The sequence below is a fragment of the Lutra lutra genome, chromosome X, assembly GCF_902655055.1.
Source record: "Lutra lutra chromosome X, mLutLut1.2, whole genome shotgun sequence".
NCBI lineage: Eukaryota > Metazoa > Chordata > Mammalia > Carnivora > Mustelidae > Lutra > Lutra lutra.
The window spans coordinates 92861518-92880688 of record NC_062296.1 but is presented as its reverse complement, the minus strand read 5'-3'; the positions used below and the strand labels follow the sequence as shown (position 1 = coordinate 92880688).

Genomic DNA, 19171 nt, shown 5'->3' with positions numbered 1-19171 from the left:
GTCACAGAGCGAGGCGAGACCCTGGAGCTGTGCCGTCCAGCCCCGTGGATGCAGCCACGTGGGAGATGGCGCACGTCCATCATCTCCAGCCTGGGATGAAATGCGCTGTGAGTGTAAAGCATAGACGCTGTAGGAAACAATGTGAAATACCTGCTTATGATCTTTCTAATCACATCATACGAAGTCGCTGTTACATGTTAGATCCCATGTCAAGGTAATGGCCCCACTCCAGCAGTCTGTAACGCTCCCTGGGTCACAGGTAGGTCAGAAAACATATATGAAGGGAAGTCGTTTTAATTTCTTGAGGATGGGTTTGGAACTAGAATGGAAACAAATGGTGTCCCCTCTGAAGAACATACTAAAAACGAGCATGGACTGGGAATACTGAATTGAGCTTGCTCTAGGAGCCTGGAGCAGATAGTGCAAGTGTTGTGGGACCATCCTGCTCTCCCTTGCGTGAGGAGAATGCGTGAAGACTCAGTGGTGAGCCTTCTCTTTGCCTTCACCCTCTGCTGCCCACCGCCCCTTTTCTGCCCCTTGCTGTGGTTGCTGGCAGAGCCTAGCCCCCTGCGCCTGGCCGGGAAGGAGGGCACCATCTCAGAGGCCCTGGATCCCTACTAGCTATTCTCCCTGGCGGCGGGTTGTGGCCAGCCAGATCATGGCCTCCCAAGACGTCCACGTCCTTATCCCTCGAAACCGTGACTGTGTTACCCGACGTGGCAAAGAGAGACTTCGCAGGCGTGACCAGGTTTGGGACCTTGCAGTGTGGAGATTATCCCAGCTATCCAGGTGGGCCCAGTGTCATCAGGAGGGTCTCTGGAAGTGGGAGAGGGAAAACTGGAGAGCTGGCATCCTGAGAAAGACTCGACCAGCCGTGGCCAACTTCGGAGATGGAGGCAGCTAGTGAAGCCAAGAGAACACATTTCCTTCCTAGGGCCTCCAGGCGGGAGGTCACCTCCTGACACTTTGGTTTTAGGTCTGTGAAACCAAGCTGCACCGGTGAGTCCACACCTGGAAGATAATACACATGTGTTGTTTAAAGCCACCAAGTTTGTTGTGACTTGTTACAGCGGCAAAAGGAAACAGATACAGTCTGAAGCAAGTCTGCTAGAGAACCGAGAAGGAGGCGGGAAGGGGAGCGGCCGGAGCCGGTCTCCGCGCTCCGACTGGAGAGGCCACGCGCGGCTAGCACGACCCTGGCAGGTGTGTTTGCTCATCCCCGTTTTGAAGATTGGGAAATGGAGGCTCAGAGAGAAACAGAAGGACTCATCCAGGGTTTCACGGCAATAAATGGCTCTCTTGGAGCTGGCACTGACTGAGATTGTCCATGGCCACTTCCTAAAGAGCACTGCAGGGTGCGATAGGCAAACGGGCACCGAAGGAAGCCAGTATTGGTGCCATCCATCGTTCTCTCGCTTCTCGCGGACCGACTCTGGTAAGATTGGCCCGCAGACCGTGTTTATTTCCTCAGCCAAGGCCAAGGAGAGCCGTTCATTAAGGGGAGACTCTGCATTGGGAATCTCTGTGAGGGGGGCTTGAGGGCACCTCTCCTGGCTGGGGTTGCTCAGATCAGGGGATGGTGAGGGGACTGGCGAGAGCTGGCACTGCGAGAGCATACTTTGAAGCATGGGGACAGTGGGTACCCTGCTTCTCAGTTCATCACTGACCACGTTTCCCCAGCTCCCCTGCATTTGGAGAATGCTATTAAACTTACCCTGCACTCCCTACCAGTGTGTTCCTCGAAAGTAAAGCACACTTCTGCCGTACGGATTTACTCTGAGCGCTCGAGCAAGTGCACTGAAGATATCCCCAGAGAGTAATGAGAAAGGCCATCTCTTACTTCACTGTATGCGGAAGGGTAACTCACTTTGGAAGTTGATGTTAAGTGCTTCCTGTGAGCTCATACTCATCCTTCACAATGAAGAGCAGAAAATTGGAACATACCTCAAGAGATGACCCCAGGTCCTCGGTAGATGAATTATGATTTACTGCAAATGATAAGATGCCAACGGGACGGAAAGTGGTGTCAACAGGGAGGCGAAGGGCACGGGGAAATATGCAAATATAAAAAATCAGTGTATGAAATTGTATGTAGTATGGTATCAGCTGTGGAAAAATGAGCCGTAGGACAAAGGAGAGAAAAACAAAAACATGAATCCAGGGGTCTGGGTTTTAGGTGATTTTATTCCTGTTCCCTACACTTGACTGCGGAGGTTCCACATTGACTTGGAGATATGGAGAAAGGCTTCGTATTCTTCAGACTTACAAAGGTACTTCATGGACCCTTTCGAGGAAGATAATTATAAATACAGATTATGAGCTTTATAATAAACAGAGATGTTCCTTTCATCATAGTTCTAAAAATTGGGATATGATTCACATGTAGCACGGGACTCAACACTTCAAGCATACAGTTCATTCGTTTTCTGCACATTCACATTGGCCAGGCATCACCACTGTCTCATGTCAGAACATTTCTGTCACTCCAGCAGAAGCCCTGTGTCTATTAGTACTTGCTACCCTCCCCTCTCTCCCAGGCCCTGGCAACCACAGGTCCACTTTCTGTCTCCGTGGCTTTGCCTATTCTGGACATTTCTTATAGATGGAACCATGCAACACATGGCCTTCTGTGTCTGGCTTTTTTCGCCTGGCACGGTAACTTCGACGCCCACTGGTTTTGGAGCCTGTGTTGGTACTCCGTTCTTTTGTAATGGTTGTGTGATATGCCATTGTGTGGGTAGACTGTATTTTACTGATCCACTCGTCAGTTGATGGCCTTTGGTTGTTTCCACCTTTTGGCTGTCGTGAGTAATGCCAGTACGGACTTTCGTCTGTGTGGACATATGTTTTCATTTCTCTTGGGTATGTACCTAGTTGTAGAATTACTGGGTCATATGGAAACTCAGTGTTTAACTGTTCTTTTTTTTCCCCTTAATATTTTATTTATTTGAGAGAGAGAGAGCAAGAGACAGAAACCAGGAGCTAGAGGCAGAGGGAGAGAGAGTCAGACTTCCTGCCGAGCAGAGAGCCCGATGTGGGGGGCTCGATCCCAGGACCCCGAGATCATGACCTGAGCCGAAGGCAGACGCTTAACCGACTGAGCCACCCAGGCGCCCCAGTGTTGAACTGTTTTGAGAAATTGCTGTACTGTTTTCCAAAGCAGTGCTTATGAATGTTTTTATTAGCAGAGATTGGGAAATAATGTAGGTGTGTCAACAATAGGAGAGCGCTTAGCTGAATTTTATCAATCCCCTTAGCAAGCTCTTGGTAAAAACGCAAGCTCTTATTCTGAGATCACCTCCTAGGGCTCAAAGGCAGTTGAGACAGGGTAATTGTTCTCAAGGAGCTTAACCTATTTAACTGTTCCAGGTGATCTTTACAGAGAATTTATGAGGGAGGCAGAATATTTAGGCCATAGTGTTAGGCCATCTCTGGTAATTTTGGAGGAGACTCAAAGTATGAATTAATCAGTATATGTGTTACAACGTTAAGTGGAAAAGACAGGATAGAATATTGTATATACTGTGTGATCATGATTATGTCAGAAAAAAAATTAAAAGAACACAGAAAAAAGATGGAGGAGAATGCATCAAAATAGGAATAATGGTTGTATTTGAGTAGTGGTATGAATGGACATTTTTCTCCTAGGTAGGTGTAGTTCCTAAACCCTCTGTAATGGAAACAGAAATGCCCGAGTTGCATGTGAGCGTGGGAAGAAGTTAGTTGGAAAAAATCCAACATCAGATTCCTGGAGAGGGGCACCTGGGTGGTTCAGTCGGTGAAGCCTCTGCCTTCGGCTCAGGTCACGGTCCCAGGGTCCTGGGATCGAGTCCCGCCTCAGGCTCCTTGCTCGGCAGGGAGCCTGCTTCTCTCTCTGCCCCTCACCCTGCGCGAGCTCGCTCTCTCTCTCTCACTTGCTCTCGCTCTCTCTCAAATAAATAAAATCTTAAAAAAAATATTCTGGAGAGATGACGACTCAGGAACTTGGGCTGGCATACCTGTGAGTGGGGACAGAACCCTGGGCTTGCCTTGGGGAGGACTTGGAACAGCAGCCCTGGACTTGTGCCGTGTGGCCCTCAGCGCTGTGCCACATGCTTTTGAGGAAGAGCCCTTGGTTACCATGTCTCCCCCCAGCTGGAAGGACGGCCACTAGCAGCACAAGGGGTCACGGGATCGTCCAGGAGGAAGCCCAGCACCGTGCTGAGGGTCCTGGTTGTCTCTGGCTGCGGATGGGATCGCGTCCAGGCGGCTTCCAGCCGAAGCCTGATGTGCAGGAATCCTGCTTTTTAGCCAGCAACAACCAGAAAGCCCTCCTCGCTGAAAAACTAATATCCAAAGAACTCCACTGTTCCAGACTCCCAGACCTTGCCCTTCTCACCATGAAAAGGGAACCAAGAGTTGTTCAGCTCTCGTCACTGTAGCAGTGTAATCAGATACCTTCGAAATCGGAACAGCTCGTCTGAAGGGATTTACTTGTCACTGAAGCAATGTTACCCACCAACACCTTTCTTGGGAGAAAAACATCATTTTGATATTGGTACGGTTGCAGATGTTCGTGGTGGCCTGTGCTGAAGTCTTTGTCCCGTAAACATGTTGGAATGATAATTGGGACAATAAATGTAGACATTCTCAATGCTGTGAATGAAAGTCATGCCAAAATGTGTCTCTGCGGAATGAGGTTGCAGCTCTCTGGAATCTGATGGATGAATCGGACGGGCGATAGAAGATGTTTCTTCTAATGTTCTCAAGTAGGATGAAGAAAACTTCTCTGCATTTCACTGTCTCCTAACAGAGGACAGCCTGGGCTGTCAGCACAAATGTCCACTACAGTATCTGGTAGACTCAGAAGGGACGTGAGAGCTTAGGATTTTATTGGTTACCTGTTGTTGCACCATGAATTACTGACATCTGGTGCCTTCAGATGACAGGGGGCACATGATTTCTGTCATGCAGGAATTGAGAAGTTTATCTGGGTGGGCCTTGCTTGGGTCTCATGAGGCTTCGTGGTCAAGATGCTGCCTGGGGCGGCTGCCGTCATCTGAAGGCTTGACTGGGGCTGGTGGGTCCGTTCTCGAGGTGGTTTACTCATGGGGCTGGCAGCTCGGTGCTGGCTGTTGGCACGAGGCCTCCCTTCTTCTCCACTGGGGTCTCTTCCTGGGGCTGCTTGTGTGAGCTCCCAACATGACTGCTGGTTTCCCCCCGAGCCGGCGATCTGAGAGAACGTGGTGGAAGCACAGTATCTTTTATGACTCCCACCTCGGAGGCCACGTGCTGTCCTTTCCACAGTATCTTGGGGGTCACATGGCTCAACCCTATTCAGCGGGGGAGGGGAGCACACGAGGCCGTGAGGAACAGGAGGCGGAAGCGCCGGGGACCCTCTTCGGAGCCAGTTGCCACGGGGTCCTGCCACAGGTGTGCGTGTTTCACTGTGTGATGGGTGAAGCCGGGGAGTGGGTGTTTGTGCTTCTCCTCGCTGTCCTCTGGTTCCTTTGCTGCGTTCGGCCTGCGCAAACGATCCCTATATTTGCCTCCTTGTTTACCACTTCTGTCCTTTGGGAGCTGGAACACTTACTTCATCGTTGAGCATGTTGAGACGACTGTCAGGTGAGTAGATGGGCTCAAAGTGTCGGGCCCTGCGGCTCTATGAGCCCAACAGCAAGGACTTGATAATTTCTCTGTGGGCGTAGAGACCTGCTTCTGGTGTGAGCTGGACCGTGACAGCCGTGCCCTCTCATCGGGTGGCTTTGTAGTACGGATTCCTGGGTAACTGCAGACTCCGTGCTCTGTCTGGAGAGAGTAGAATCTGAGGCATACAGCTTCTGTATCGAGCCCAAATAAAATTCACCGAGGGGCGCCTGGGTGGCTCAGGGGGTTAAAGCCTCTGCCTTCAGCTCAGGTCATGATCTCAGGGTCCTGGGATCGAGCCCTGCATCCGGCTGTCTGCTGAGGGGGAGCCTGCTTCGTGCCCTCCCCCTCCTGCCTCTCTGCCTACTTGCGATCTCTGTCGGTCAAATAAATAAATAAAGGCTTTAAAGAAATTTAAAATTAAATTCACCGAGACAGTAGACGTGTCCTTTTGTTTAATTTTGGAACGCCAAGTATGGAAGTGTTATTAGAATTACCTGCATTGTTTATTGGATCAAAAATTGAAAATAGGAGCTCAAAATCATTTTGTAACAGTTCTGAATTACGAAGTGAATTGGGCTCAGTAGGGCAGGAAGGTCAGGTTTCCCACCTCTGCTGATGAGATGAGGTCATAGGTGTGAACACACTTAAAATGTTCTTTTCTTTTCCTAAGCTTATTATTTTTTTTCCTCGAAGCTTCTATGTGACTCTAGAATGGCAGAACCTCTGTGACTCTGAATAGCAGAGATGTGCTCAGGACTCCGTTTATCTTAAAATAGCACTGTTCTTGTTGTGGTTCGGTCCCCTTCGGGACTGGACTCACGCACAACACCCTGCTGTTACCTGCTTGACTTGGACTGTGCTGCCCTCGGTGCCCTTCACAGCCCGAGGAGGACTCCTGCCACGGACGGTGGGGTTGCGGATGGGGTGGGCGGCGGGCGGTGCCCTCATCGCGTGAGGTCGTGCAGTTCGGAGTGCGCTGTGTCTGGCGGGCCGTCTGTGGCAGGTTTCACCTTCGGCATTTTCCCGTTTTGGTATTGACTCTAATGTCCTCAAACCATGTGTAAACTGAAGACGAGTTACAATCTCCACCATTCTGATGGTGTTTACCGGCTTCTAAATGCTCCTGGGAGGGACAGAGGCTGGTTGTCCAACCAGTTTGGGGAAATAACATGTTCCGCGTTCATACTGGTCTTGTGAGGTTTGGCTGTAGTTGCCGTATCTCGCTTTCCTGGGGCCGGGGACTTGATCAGAAGATGGGGAGGACTGAGTTAGTGAAATTTAGGTTGTCAGATTCCCGTGCATACTGGTCAGTGTGCATTTATAGAGACAGCCGAGGAGAGAGCTGCCCAGACTCAGACAATTATAGGGCGTGGCCTATTTTATACACCAGCTGTCTTGTCAATCAATGTGATGGTGGGACGTGGGGGAGGGAGAGGTGCTCCCTAAAGACACCCATCTGGAAACCCTTTATCTGTGTCAAGCGGAGGTTTCCTTAGTCACGTTTGCTTCAAAGGGAGAGGTCTGTAGACAATGTGCTTTTGTTGTTTTTCTCCAGAAAACAAAAAGGATCCTTTGCGATCTCAGACTCTTACAGTCTAAGGACCAATTGGTACCTCCTTGTCTGGGGGCCAGGCGTGCTGGGCTTTTTGTCTTTGGTCAGTGGTTAATGTTTAGCTCCTTAACTGATGACCTCTGGTAGATGAAACTCACCAGTGTTTTAGATAGATTCACGCTGTCATGCCTGGAAACAGACCCGGGGGCAGGGGCAGGGGGTGATGCGGGTTGCGGACATTCGTCAGGGAATGAGAACAAACCACGGTTATTCTGTTGTGGAGGGTTCTAACATCGTCACCCCATTAAACGTACTGCTTGGAAGAAGATGCTCCTTTTACCTGTTTTGTAACTGTCCATATCTATTTTCGCTGCTATTTAAAGTTGCACTTTGAGATAGGAATGCTTTTAACTGCAAGTGTACTGATATTGTTGCTGAGTATTATTTAGGCAAAGCCAGTGAATTAATTTCCCAACTAAGTAGTTGGAGCAGAAGCAGTCACTTAGATGAGATAATATCTAATTTCGTATTAAGACCTAATTCTAGAGTCGATTCAGCAAACTTAATGAAATTGACCTTTCATATTGGCTCTCATGATTTTATTTTGCAGGATAACAAAGCCATTGACCTTTGCCGATTGTGTTGGAGATGAACTTCCTTTAGGATGGGAGACGGTATACGATAAACAAATTGGAATTTATTACATGGACCACATAAATAGTAAGTAGACTCCCACATTTGAGTTATATGTGAGTGAGTTTTCATGTTGATCTCAAAGATGCTAAGACTCTCTTTGTAGGGCTGAGACAGTCGTTACTACCCACCGCAGCACTAAGCTGGATTTTACTAACATAAACTGAGGTTGTCCTTTGCGGGGTTCTTCAAAAAGTGAGGCCGTTGTGGGACACCTTACCTGTGTGTTGCCCAGGACTGCATGGAATATGTTTAGTGGAGGGTTTCAATGCCTAGTAAAAGGAGTACGTTTCCCAGGCGGTCTAGAAATAGAAATATCTTTCATAATGAGAAGGTTATTTATTGCAAAGCGGAGCTTACGAGTTCCTGGAACAATAAATGCCCCAGTGATTACCTTAACTTCATTTTGTCTTACACATTCAGTTTCAACTTTAACATACCAGCCCTTTTTGATCTTTGTGAAGGGAGGAAGCTGGGTAAAGACTGCAGCTAAAATAATACAGTGGGTCCTGAGCACGCCGACTTTCTTGGAAGAATTGGGTAGACCTGTGGCTCTCGACCAGGGCTGATTTTGCTTCCCAGGACCACTTGGCAACGTCTGGAGGCATTTTCTGTTGTCATGTCCGGGAGAGGAGCTGATGGCATCTCGTGGGAAGGGCCTCGGGCTGCTGCCGAACTTCGTATGCAGCTCGGGACAGCCTGCCACAGAAGATGAGCTGCCGCCCGAGTGGCCATGGGGCCGACCTTGGCACCCTGGTTCACAGGCTCCGTTCTGCTCTCTGCCCCTCCCTCTTGGCTTGCCGCCTCGTCATCAGCCTTCCTGGTCCCACTGGGGGCTCCCTTCCCTCTCAGATTCCCACTTTTGCACTCACTCCCATTTTCATGCCAGCTACGCTCAGTGTTTCTGTCATTTTCATTTTTCACTCCCGGGGACATGAAGCGTGGCTTCCCCTCGGCGCGCTTTCTGTCCATCAGTGTATGCAGTGCAGGGAAGGCTGGGGGGCCTGAGGCCGCACAATGCCCACCATGTGAGTGATCTAAAGCTCTTTCCTCACGCCAGTCCCACGGGCCCTCCCGTCCCCTCAGTGCAGGCGACCCAGGTTGGTGTCTTTGGGGCTGATACCTGCATCGGCACTTCCTAGCCAGCCTCGCGAGTCAGCGTTCAGAAACCTGAATGGCAAGACTTCCGTTCTCCGTCCGGGGCAGCGGGATTTCTGATACCGGCGGTCGGCCTTGCACTTGATGGCGGCCCTGACCCGAACACTGGGCAGTGGGGAGAGGAACCGCCCCGGCTCATCGGCCCTCCCAGGCAGTTGTCTAAGGGGCAGAAGGGCTTCTGGATAAATCCCCCAGCCACTGGGCAGAGCGCGGTGCTCAGTGAGGCTCCCGCCAAGGCCACCCTCCCTAGCCCAGTTGACCTCATGCCTCATGACTGAGTGTGTTCGAGGCATCTTGCTGTCCGGGCCTTCCTTCCCGGCTGCCGGTGGGCAGCTCCCGCGGGGGACGGCTGCTGCCCTGCAGGCCTGGGCACACGTGTGCCGGGGCTTCACCCCCAGGCTTTGGCCTCTCCGAGACAGGGTGGTGGTACTGAATGGCAGAGGCATCTGCCTTACACAGCCTTTCTGGAAACTCTGCCTACCACTGAAGCCGTGGACCGTTTCGGCTTGTAAAACCAAGAGTCGTCCCTCTGCACCCACCACTTTGCTGCGGGCGTTCCTTGCTCACCTGTTTGCTGTAACAGGGAATGTTCCAGAGCGCCTCTCTGTGCTGGCCACTCTTTGGGCTCTGGGGACCCAGGGAAGTGAGACCCAGCGTCTGCCCTCAAGGATTCCACATAATACTCTAGACGTGGCCGTGAACCCAAAAACTGAGTAATCACCAAGGACTTTGTTCCAGCCACTGAGTATAAGCGGGATGACTCAGCACTGTGGGTGATAAAGACATCAGAGAACGCAACTCCCTCTCTCTCTCTTTTTTTGAGGGGGGGACAAGAAAGGTTATTGTTGTAATAAAATTTATGTGGGGGCCAAACACTGCATTCCAGAAAACTTGCTCCCGAGAAATCAAGCCTTCATAGCACAGCTTGAAATCTCTCTGAAGGCCTGACCCTGAGGAGTCAGACGTTAAATTGGAACTGTGCAGGTCGACCAGAGGGACCCTGGGGCGACCACCTTCGAGGCCCCCAAGAGCCTCCGGTGCGCTGGCCAGCGTGTAGGCCACGTCTGCAGGCCACAGCGGGCCTCAGGGCTGCGTCCACGGCAGCGACTCCGGCGGCCACAGCCTTGACTCTGCCCCGCCCCGGCCCACGGAGTTTGAACTGGGGCTGGCTCAGGACCCTGACTGTTGTTATATTTGGTTTCTTATTTCCTGGTGAGACCTTGGAGGCCTGGAGGGGCTTTCCAGTACAGACCTGGGGTGGCAGCGTGAAGGGGGTAGGGGATGTCGGCGGAAGGCGGTTCAAAGGGAAGACATCCTTGAAACACCGTAGCAAGCACTCGTGTGTGTGTGTGTGTGTGTGTGTGTGTGTGTGTAGTAAAGAAAATATGACATTCCTTTCTCAACATTTTGAGGTGAAATCTACAGAACGTAAAATTAAGCCTTTTGAAGTGTGGAGTTTGGTGACATTTGGTGTGTTCTGTGTTGTACGCCCACCACCTATGTCTGGTTCCAGAACATGTCATCGCCCCGAAGTCAAACCTGGCACCCATGAGCAGTCACTCCCCGCTCCCCTCCAGCCTCCCAGCCCCTGGCTGCCGTGAAATCTCCTTTCTGTCTCTCTGGATTTGCCTCTTCTGGACATTTCGTTGAGACGGAATCATACACTACGTGGCCTTCGGTGTCCGACTTCTTCCACTGTACGATGCGTGTGAGGCTCTTCGTGTTGTAGCGTGAGGCGGGACGTCATTCCCCGCTATGGCAGAACGCCCCGCCATCGTCTGGGCAGGCCTCGCTTTCCTCCTCATCCGCCCACCAGCTGCTGGAGTCGGGGTCGTTTCCACCTTTGGCTGTTGTTAGAGGGCTGGTCCCGTGCACGGAATTAAATTAACGAGCGTGCGTGCGTGCGTGCGTGTGAAGACCTAACCAGCTTTAGGAACTGGTTTGTGAATGAGGTAGCATCCCATCTAGCAAACAAAGGAGAGCTCCCAGGTACATTTTAAAAGAATTATGTTTCTTTCTTTCTCTCTTTCCAAGTTTTATTTAAATTCTAGTAGAGTTATTTAAATAGCGTAGAGTGTGTTGCATATTATTTACAGTTTGGGCTGGGGGAATCGTGCCAGCATGTCTCTGAGCGCTCCCGAATTTCGTCTGGGCTGCCTGCGGCCCGCATGTATTTACCTGCACGTCACCGTTGCAGCGGCCGCCGTAGCCCGGGCTCTCTGTTTGGAGCTCGCACTCGGCTTCGCCGTTTTTACTTCCTGGAGGCACCACTTGTGTTGCAATCTCCGCAGGAGCTCAGTCGCGGTGCGGGAGGGGAGCCTTCTCCGAGTCTGGCTGTCTGGCCCGTTTGCTCAGTCTGCCGCCTCAGTGTCAGGACCAGCTTTCGGGCACGTAGTCTCCTGCCTGTGGAGCAGACTGCCCCGTCCGTTCCGCATTCAGTGAGCTTGCGGCCAACAGTTACCGATTGCTTCTGGCTCTCCAGTGACTGAAAGATCCCGAGACTGGAACGCTGACTGAAGCCGTGTGCCTGTCTTTGAGGCGCTTGGGAGTTTAGTAGGGGGGAGACAGAAACACGGGAGCAGTTACGTGCCTGGCGGTGAGCACTGCAGTCCTCCCCATTGCATAGGTATACCTGCTTGTGGGGGCCGAGGGGGCTTCAAAAAGGAGGTGCTTTCACAGAGGGACTTGGAAGACAGTAGGGCTTCCCTGGGGGCAGAGGAGGACAGAAGCAGCAGCACTTTGGAAAAACTTGTCCTGGGGAAATGACAGAAAGGACTGAAGCTGGTGAGCTAGTTCCAGGACTCCTACGTCACATGGAGGTTGTTGCTTTAAAAGACACTCGTGGGCTAAGGAATTGCGAGCAGAGTTACGAGGGCAAACTTGGCGAGCGCACTGAGCATGGCCTTTGGTGGGATGCGGCGGGAAGCCCGTGTGGTTCTGGAGAGGGGTCCTGCGGGTCCGAGTGAACTTAGGGGAGCGGGAGTGAAGGGTATGTCATTATTATATGTAGGGGCAGGAATCACCCGTTTTTGATGACCCATATGGAATGTTCTGGGTGAGGGAGAAGAGCAGGCATTCTGTGAGGATGAGTCCCAGGTGGGCTAAGCGGGTACATGCAGATGCTGCTGCTCGCTTCGAGAAGGGAGGCGGAAGGAGAAGCACGTGATGGCGCTGTCACTGCCGTGCTTCCAGTTTTGGTGAAGAGGGACATTGTGCGAGAACGAGTTCCGCTGTGGATGAACGACTCAGAATCGCTCTGGGTCCGTCCAGGTGGCGCCGCATCTAGGGGGCAGTGGGGAGGAAAACCGGAGCCCAGGAGAGAGCCTGGGGCTGGAGGGAGGCATGAGCCTCCCTTGCAGAGTGAGAAAGCCGGAGGGGGGCAGGAGCAGGTGTACAGGTGGGACGAGAGGACGTTGGCAGGTGCCACAGGCGGGCTGCAGGCCCGGTGCCGAGGCAAGGGCGAGGGGCGCAGCCTGGGTGAGGGGGCGCATCCCGAGCCACAGAAGTCAGTGAGAAGGTTGGAAATAGCCACTAGTTTGACTGAGACCAGCTCATTTGGTTTCGTGTCCTCCCGTGTGCACGCGCAGTGTGAGAGGTTGTGTGGTGGCGTCTTGGGCCCCGCTGCAGCCAGCATGTGCACGGCAGTCGGGGCTCCTGCTCCTCTCAGCCGCGCCTGTGCGGACGGAAGGCGTTCGTCCCGCGCTCGAGGAGGCTTCGTGGCGTAGATGCTCCCGCGGCGCGCGTCCTGGCGATGAACGACGTCCGCGTCTTCTCGTCGCGGGGCTGCGTGACCGGCGGCCAGCGGGAGGGTTTTACACGAAGCCGCTCACGTGCGCCCTTTCCGTTGCAGAGCTCACGCAGATCGAGGACCCCCGCGAACAGTGGCGGCGCGAGCAGGAACGGATGCTGAAGGAGTACTTGATCGTGGCCCAGGAGGCGCTGAATGCCAAGAAGGAGATCTACCAGATTAAGCAGCAGCGGTTCGAGCTGGCGCAGGAGGAGTACCAGCAGCTGCACAGGCTGTGCGAGGACGACAGCCGCTCCCACGCCAGCTGTGAGTCCACGCCTCCCGGGGCGCTCCCGTGTGACGCCGGAAGCCCCCTGCCCCAGCCCCCTCTAGGTCACCTGCACACACCACGCTTGACTCGGGCGAGGCCGACTCCCCGGGTGTCTAAGCACATACTCTTAGGGAGGGGGCCCTCTCAGTTTTAGAGGCTGCCGCGTATGGGCCTCTAAAGCAGCAGCGGGTGCTCCGGTGTTGGAGGAATGCGCTCCCCTCTCAGAAACCCAAGCATTTTGTTACGGACGCAGCCAGTCACCGCTGGAGCCTGTCCCCTCCCCGCAGAGTTGTCACACTGAACAGCCCGCCACAGGTGCACAGGGCCGTGACTGTTGGGGGTGCCACTGAACCTGGCACCGGTTACAACGGCCTAGGTCCACTTGAGACACAGACAGACTTACCTGGGACATGACTGCCACCGTGCCAGGTATTTGGCTCTGGTGACACAGCCTTGAGCATTAAAGACACGGTCAGAGCTTTAGTTTACTCTGTGTTGCAAGTCAGAATGGAGTTAAGGCCGAGGGGCTAGAGGTCTTTTTTTTTTTGCACCTGCTGTTGAAGGCGAATATGCCTTTCAAGCTGTGGGGAGGAGAGGGGTGCGTGTCCCCCGTAACAGGAACGGAAGAGTGTTCTGCTGTCAGCGTGCCCTGACAGAAGGTCAGGACTCGTGTATAATGGTATGTTGTTTCCAGGTCATCTTACCTCTTGTTCTTCAAATATAGGTAACTGCTAGATTTTTGTGGTTTTTGGTTTAAGTGTCCATCAGAGTGCAGTGGTCAGCTCAGTGCTAATTTTTAGAGGCTAGTTTCTTATCTCCAGTTTCTTTTCTTACACTCTCTTTCTCCGATTCTTGTATCAGGCCTCACAGAATGAATTGGGAAGTGTTGCCTCCTCCTCTCTTTTCAGAAAGAGTTTATGTGGGATTGGTATTTGCTAGAACTTGATAGAATTCACCAGAAAAGCCATCTGGACCTTGAGTTCCTTGTGGGAATGTTTGTAACTATAAATTCAATATCTTTAATAGATACAGGGCTATTCAGATATTCTGTTTCTTGAATCAATTTTGGTATTTGTGTGTTTCAAAGAATTTGTCTATTTCATCTAATCCAAAAGTCAGTAAACTTTTTTTTTTTTTTAAAGCAAGGCTTAGAAAGTAAATACTTTAGGCTTTGTGGGCCATATGGTCTCAGTGGCAACTATTCAACCTGTCTTCATAGTGCAAAAGCAGCGAGAGACAATATATAAACCGATGTGTGTGGCTTGCTCTGATCAAAGTGTAAACACAGGTAACAAGCCCGATTTGGCCTGCTGGGAATTTGCAGACCGCTGATCTAAGTTGTCAAGTTTATAAAGTTGTTTATAGAATTTCCTTACCATTCTTTTAGTATCTAGACACTCTGAGGTGGTGTCCTGTCTTTCATTCGTGATACTAAAAATTTGTTTGTTTGTTTGTTTGTTTTCTGAATCAGTGTAGCTAAACTTTTATTGATCGTATTTATATTTACAATAAAGTGGCTTTTTTTTTTTTCTTTTCCCATTTCTTGTCCGTTTCTATTTTATTGATTTCTCTTCTTTATTATTTTCTTCCTGCTTCTTAGTTTGGCTTTACTCTGTTCTTCCTTTTCTACCTTCATAAAGTAGAAACTTAGATCATGGATTTTAGGGCTTTCTTACTTCCTCACATAACCTCTGAAGGTAGGACTTCTTCGTTAAGTGCAGCTTTAACTACCTGCCACAAATGTTGGTATTTTTTCAGTCAATTCAAAATGGTTTCCCATGTCCTTTGTAGTTTTTCTTTTGAGCCATGGGTTCTTTAAAAGTAAGTTGTTGGGACTTTTTAAAGATGTCATGTTGATTTCTAATTGAATTCCGCTGTAGTCAGAAACCACACATGTAAGATTTCAGTCTTTGGGAATCTACGATTTAGCTCCCGGCATTTGGTCTCTCTCAGGGGCCTTATGGGATTAGAAGCCCATGGACTTGGTACCTCGAGGTCACCCCTAGCTGTAGTGGTGGCTTATAACTTTCTGAGAGCATATGGTTAGGGATTTGGAGCCTTTTAGAAAGTGCCTGGATAGAAGCTGGCTTGAACCATATGAAGTTGTTGTTTTTGTAGCTTCAAAAGGACTGAATACTGACAGTCTCATGTTGACTCAGCCTAATAGAATGTTTCTTCCCAGTACCCTTTAGGGACCTTATCTGTCTCCTGGTTGGGTTTGGTTAGGTCTCCAAAGGCTCTTCCGTTGGTTTTTCTAAGAATGGAATGGGAGAAAGACATAGCAGAAAGATTTGGCAGGAAGTTTCTTGCCAGTGAACATGGCTCTAGTGTTGACTTGAGAGTCTGACACGCTCATCAGAATCCCGACCAGCCTAGAGGTCTCTGTAGATGTAGTCTCTGCATCCACTTGTCTGAGTGGCCTCGGGGGCCAGACTGGGCCTGCCTGTTTTCATGAAGGGCGGGAGACGCAGGTGGATTTTGCTGGGGCCTGTTGGCTCATCTGGGAAAAGACTCTGAATGGAATCTAGGACTTAACTCTGAGTGCTTTACCAGGTTGCTGCTGTCTGTCCCTGGGGTTCCGACCAAGCTTTCAGCTTGCCATTTAACCTGAACTACCCATTACGATGAGGAAAGCTCTGTTAGATGACTCAGAGGAGTTCTTTCTGGCCGCACGGGTCTCCCTCAGCCCAGATTGCTGTCAGGGCTAGTTGTCTAAAGCAGGGAGGCGCCTCAGTGCTCCGGGACTGGGAACAGAATAACCCTTGGATGCAGTTCGCATTACTTCCTTCATCGACAATGACTTGAAGCGAAAAGAGCCAGGATTCAGTGGGCTAGTGTTATTATCTCTGCATTGTTGGGATTGCAATGTTCTGAGGTATGTGATGCCGTCTGTCTTTGCTGTACACGTGAGAAACGGAATCGGGAAGGCTAAGTTACTTCTTCAAGGTCACATACCCGGTAAATGGTAGAACTTGGCCTTGAACCGAGGCCTGTTTGTATGTGTGGCCTTCGATGCCTTGTACTGTGTCCTAGACATGGGAGAGGCAGCGCCTAAGAGCTAATCATGTTTTTGAAACATGTTACCTTCCTGTTGTTTGAGTAATCCGGAAATAAAGACCTATTATAAACGGACAAGTCACTTGGCAGTTTTGAAACTAAAAGGGGCAAGTGGAAGGCAGAGCACTATCTACTTCTGAGCACCTGCTGTTGGTATATACTAAATGTCGGGGACATGATTTATCCCTAATGGCTGATTGTAGGGAAAAATAAGACTGTGATGGTGAACAGAGGAATGGACTAAAACAGCCATTTTTAGGGGTGCATGGGTGGCTCAGTGGGTTAAGCTTCTGCCTTCAGCTCAGGTCATGATCTCGGGGTCCTGGGATCAAGCCCCACATTGGGCTCTCTGCTTGGTGGGGAGCCTGCTTCCCCTGCTCTCTCTGTCTGCCTCCCTGTCTACTTGTGATCTCTCTCTCTGTCAAATAAATAAAGAATTAAAAAAAATAAAACAGCCATTTTTTATACTGAGCAGAAGGGGGAGGGTGGGAGGAAGGGATGTGCATTTCTCCCACACCCTTCACAGATTTTCCCCGGAGTTATGGAAATCACCAGAATAAAACTCCATTCACTGGGGAGAAAAGATTTTGTGTCAATATTGGGCCATCTGGTATCTAAGAATATCCGTGCCTTGACCTTTTTTTATTTTATTTCATTTCATTTTTTTGTCCCTGAGCAAAGCAGATTCAGATGCTGGCTGGATTTGAGCATACATGTCCCCACGAGACCAAGAACCCTTTTCTGCTGTATTTCTGGCGGCTGCTCGGTACCCAGACCAGTTTTCTGCTCTGTAGAGAACGGGCACAAAGCTTCTCGGGAGCGGATGCACTCTGACACGCACCCACTGCTTCCCTGCAGCTCACTTTGTGGTGTTCTCGCACTTTCTTCACGTGTTGTCTTGTGTTGTGTTGCTGGCAAAGGAGGTTTATTAAAGCCGTTGTAGTGAAGGAATTTATTGCAGCTTTCAGGATCACTACAAAAACGGAAAACTGAAGTACTTCCTGACCTTTGTGTTTCTTGACCTGGGTGGTCACATTTGTATTGGCTTTGCATTAAGTCCTTGTTCTGTACACTTTTCTTGATGGGTGTTATCCCCCCACCCCGAAGGAGAAGGAAAAACGAGGGGGACTGCATTAACTTGTTAACATTTGCTCATATATCGAGGTGGACAGAGGGAGGTCTTTTTCTTTCTTTAAATTTATTTTCAAAATTTGTCTCCCAGTTCTATGTGTTTATTTCGTATAGTGAGCTGATTCCTCATCTAGAAGAAGATACCCTGCTTTCTGCATTGTTACATGGTCTTCTCTTTGCCTTTTCCACTGAATACGTTTGCTGTGTCCGAAGCTTTCATTCTGGAGCTCATCGTTCAGTTTTCCTGAGAACCTTTAGCTTCTGGATGCATTCGGATGAAGCCTGTGACCATTTGCAGGGTCAATTATAGTCTAATCCACAGGTCAGCAAATGTTGTATGGCCTCTGGGCTGACTCTTGTCCACTCTGGCTGTTTATAAATAAAGCATTATTGGAACACAGCCACATGCACTCACTTACCTATTGTCTATATTAGCTACGGCAGCAGAGTTGAGGATGAGACAGAGACTGTATGGCCCACATTGCCATAAGTATTTACTGTTTGGCCCTTTGTAGAAAAAGTTTCCCAACACCAGGTCTACACCAGTAGCTCTGAACTCTGGCTACAGGATATAATCGCCTGAGGGGCTTTTTAAAACTGCTGTCTGGGGCGCACTCCCAGAGATTTTGACCTGCTTGGCTTTGGGTGGGGCCAGGCAGTTTTTGGTAAAACTTCCCAGGTGATTCCCAGCATTGGGAATCCAGTAGTCTGGATTGACTTGTGATGGTCTCTTCCAGCAGCAGGCGCCTGCCTGACTTTGTTACCCTGGCTCTTAGGAACTACCAGAAGTCTGCACCAGAAGTCTGTCTCTTCGGATAGTTCGGAGAGTTGGCCTAACTTCCCGTGAGAAAGTGCTGACCCTCCCTGAATTCCTCGGTTGGGTGGTGGTGAAGCTGGACCTTATCAGTTATCAGTTTGGCCGGCATTCTTTCTGAGGCTTTATGCCCATCCCACAAAGACTGTCTTGCCCCGGTTATCCCCACAGAGGGTTTCTCCCCTTCTGTCTAGGTTAGGGTCATGGCCATAGTCCATCCATTCAGCCCTTTGTTTTCCTTCCTGCAAGCATGTTGGAGCTGGCAGGAAGAGAATGGATCACGCAGCATTTTTCACAGGTATTAGTTGGCAAGACTCAGTCTCGAAGGCGCTTGTGGAGCATACGTGTCTGTTGAGAAGTAACCCCCTAGCCTGCCCCAGAGAACATTTCCGAGAGAATTCTTGGTTTGAATTTGGTGGCATCTTGTGTTACTTCTGCGGGGACCTCTGAGTGGGCCTGTTTAATTTTTTTCTTCCATTGCTTATGGCGCCTTTAAAAACAAATGTCATGCCCTCTGTGGGCCTGGGTTGTGGACATGCGTGCCTTTGTTGCTGCTCTGGTAATTAGTACCTGTCAGCATGGGAGCTGTCGGGGCTTGCCAGCCTTTCTGCAGCCCTTCTCTTGGCTTCCTTGAGCCCTCCCTGCAGTGCTGACCCCTGGAGGCGCACACCCGGTCCTAAGGCGCAGTGTGCCCAGAGCACATCTTTGGGGAAGGACTGCTGGTCTTCTAAAGCATGTTGTCCCCCTCGGGTGACCTCAGGTTCTCACAGCACAGAGGAGGCCTGTGTAGAACAGAGCAACAGGGAGGCAGAGACAGACACACGAGCGTACATGTTTTCCCTTTTTAATACCCCATAAAATCCAAATCCAAAATCAGTACTGGGGTCTGCAGCATCTCGAGTGCTAAGGACACAGGTGACATTCACCTGTTGGACAGTCGGCCCTGGGGAGCCGGAAGTCTGTGCCTTCTCCCGATGGGGAAGCGAATCTGATGAAAGAACCTTGGGCAGCTGGCCCGCAGGAGCCCAAGCTTCAGACGGAAGTCCCTTTTTGACTGATGTAGAGCGAGTCACTACAAGC

General features: G+C 50.5%; 1 protein-coding gene across 1 annotated transcript in view; it reads left to right on the top strand.

Moving 5' to 3' along the window:
• Nucleotides 1–19171, top strand: part of WWC3 (WWC family member 3) — a 109583-nt gene that overhangs the window by 32084 nt on the left and 58328 nt on the right. The window contains 2 exon segments of the mRNA XM_047715353.1: nt 7791–7900; nt 12882–13085. Of these exon segments, the coding sequence (XP_047571309.1) occupies nt 7791–7900; nt 12882–13085 (314 nt within the window).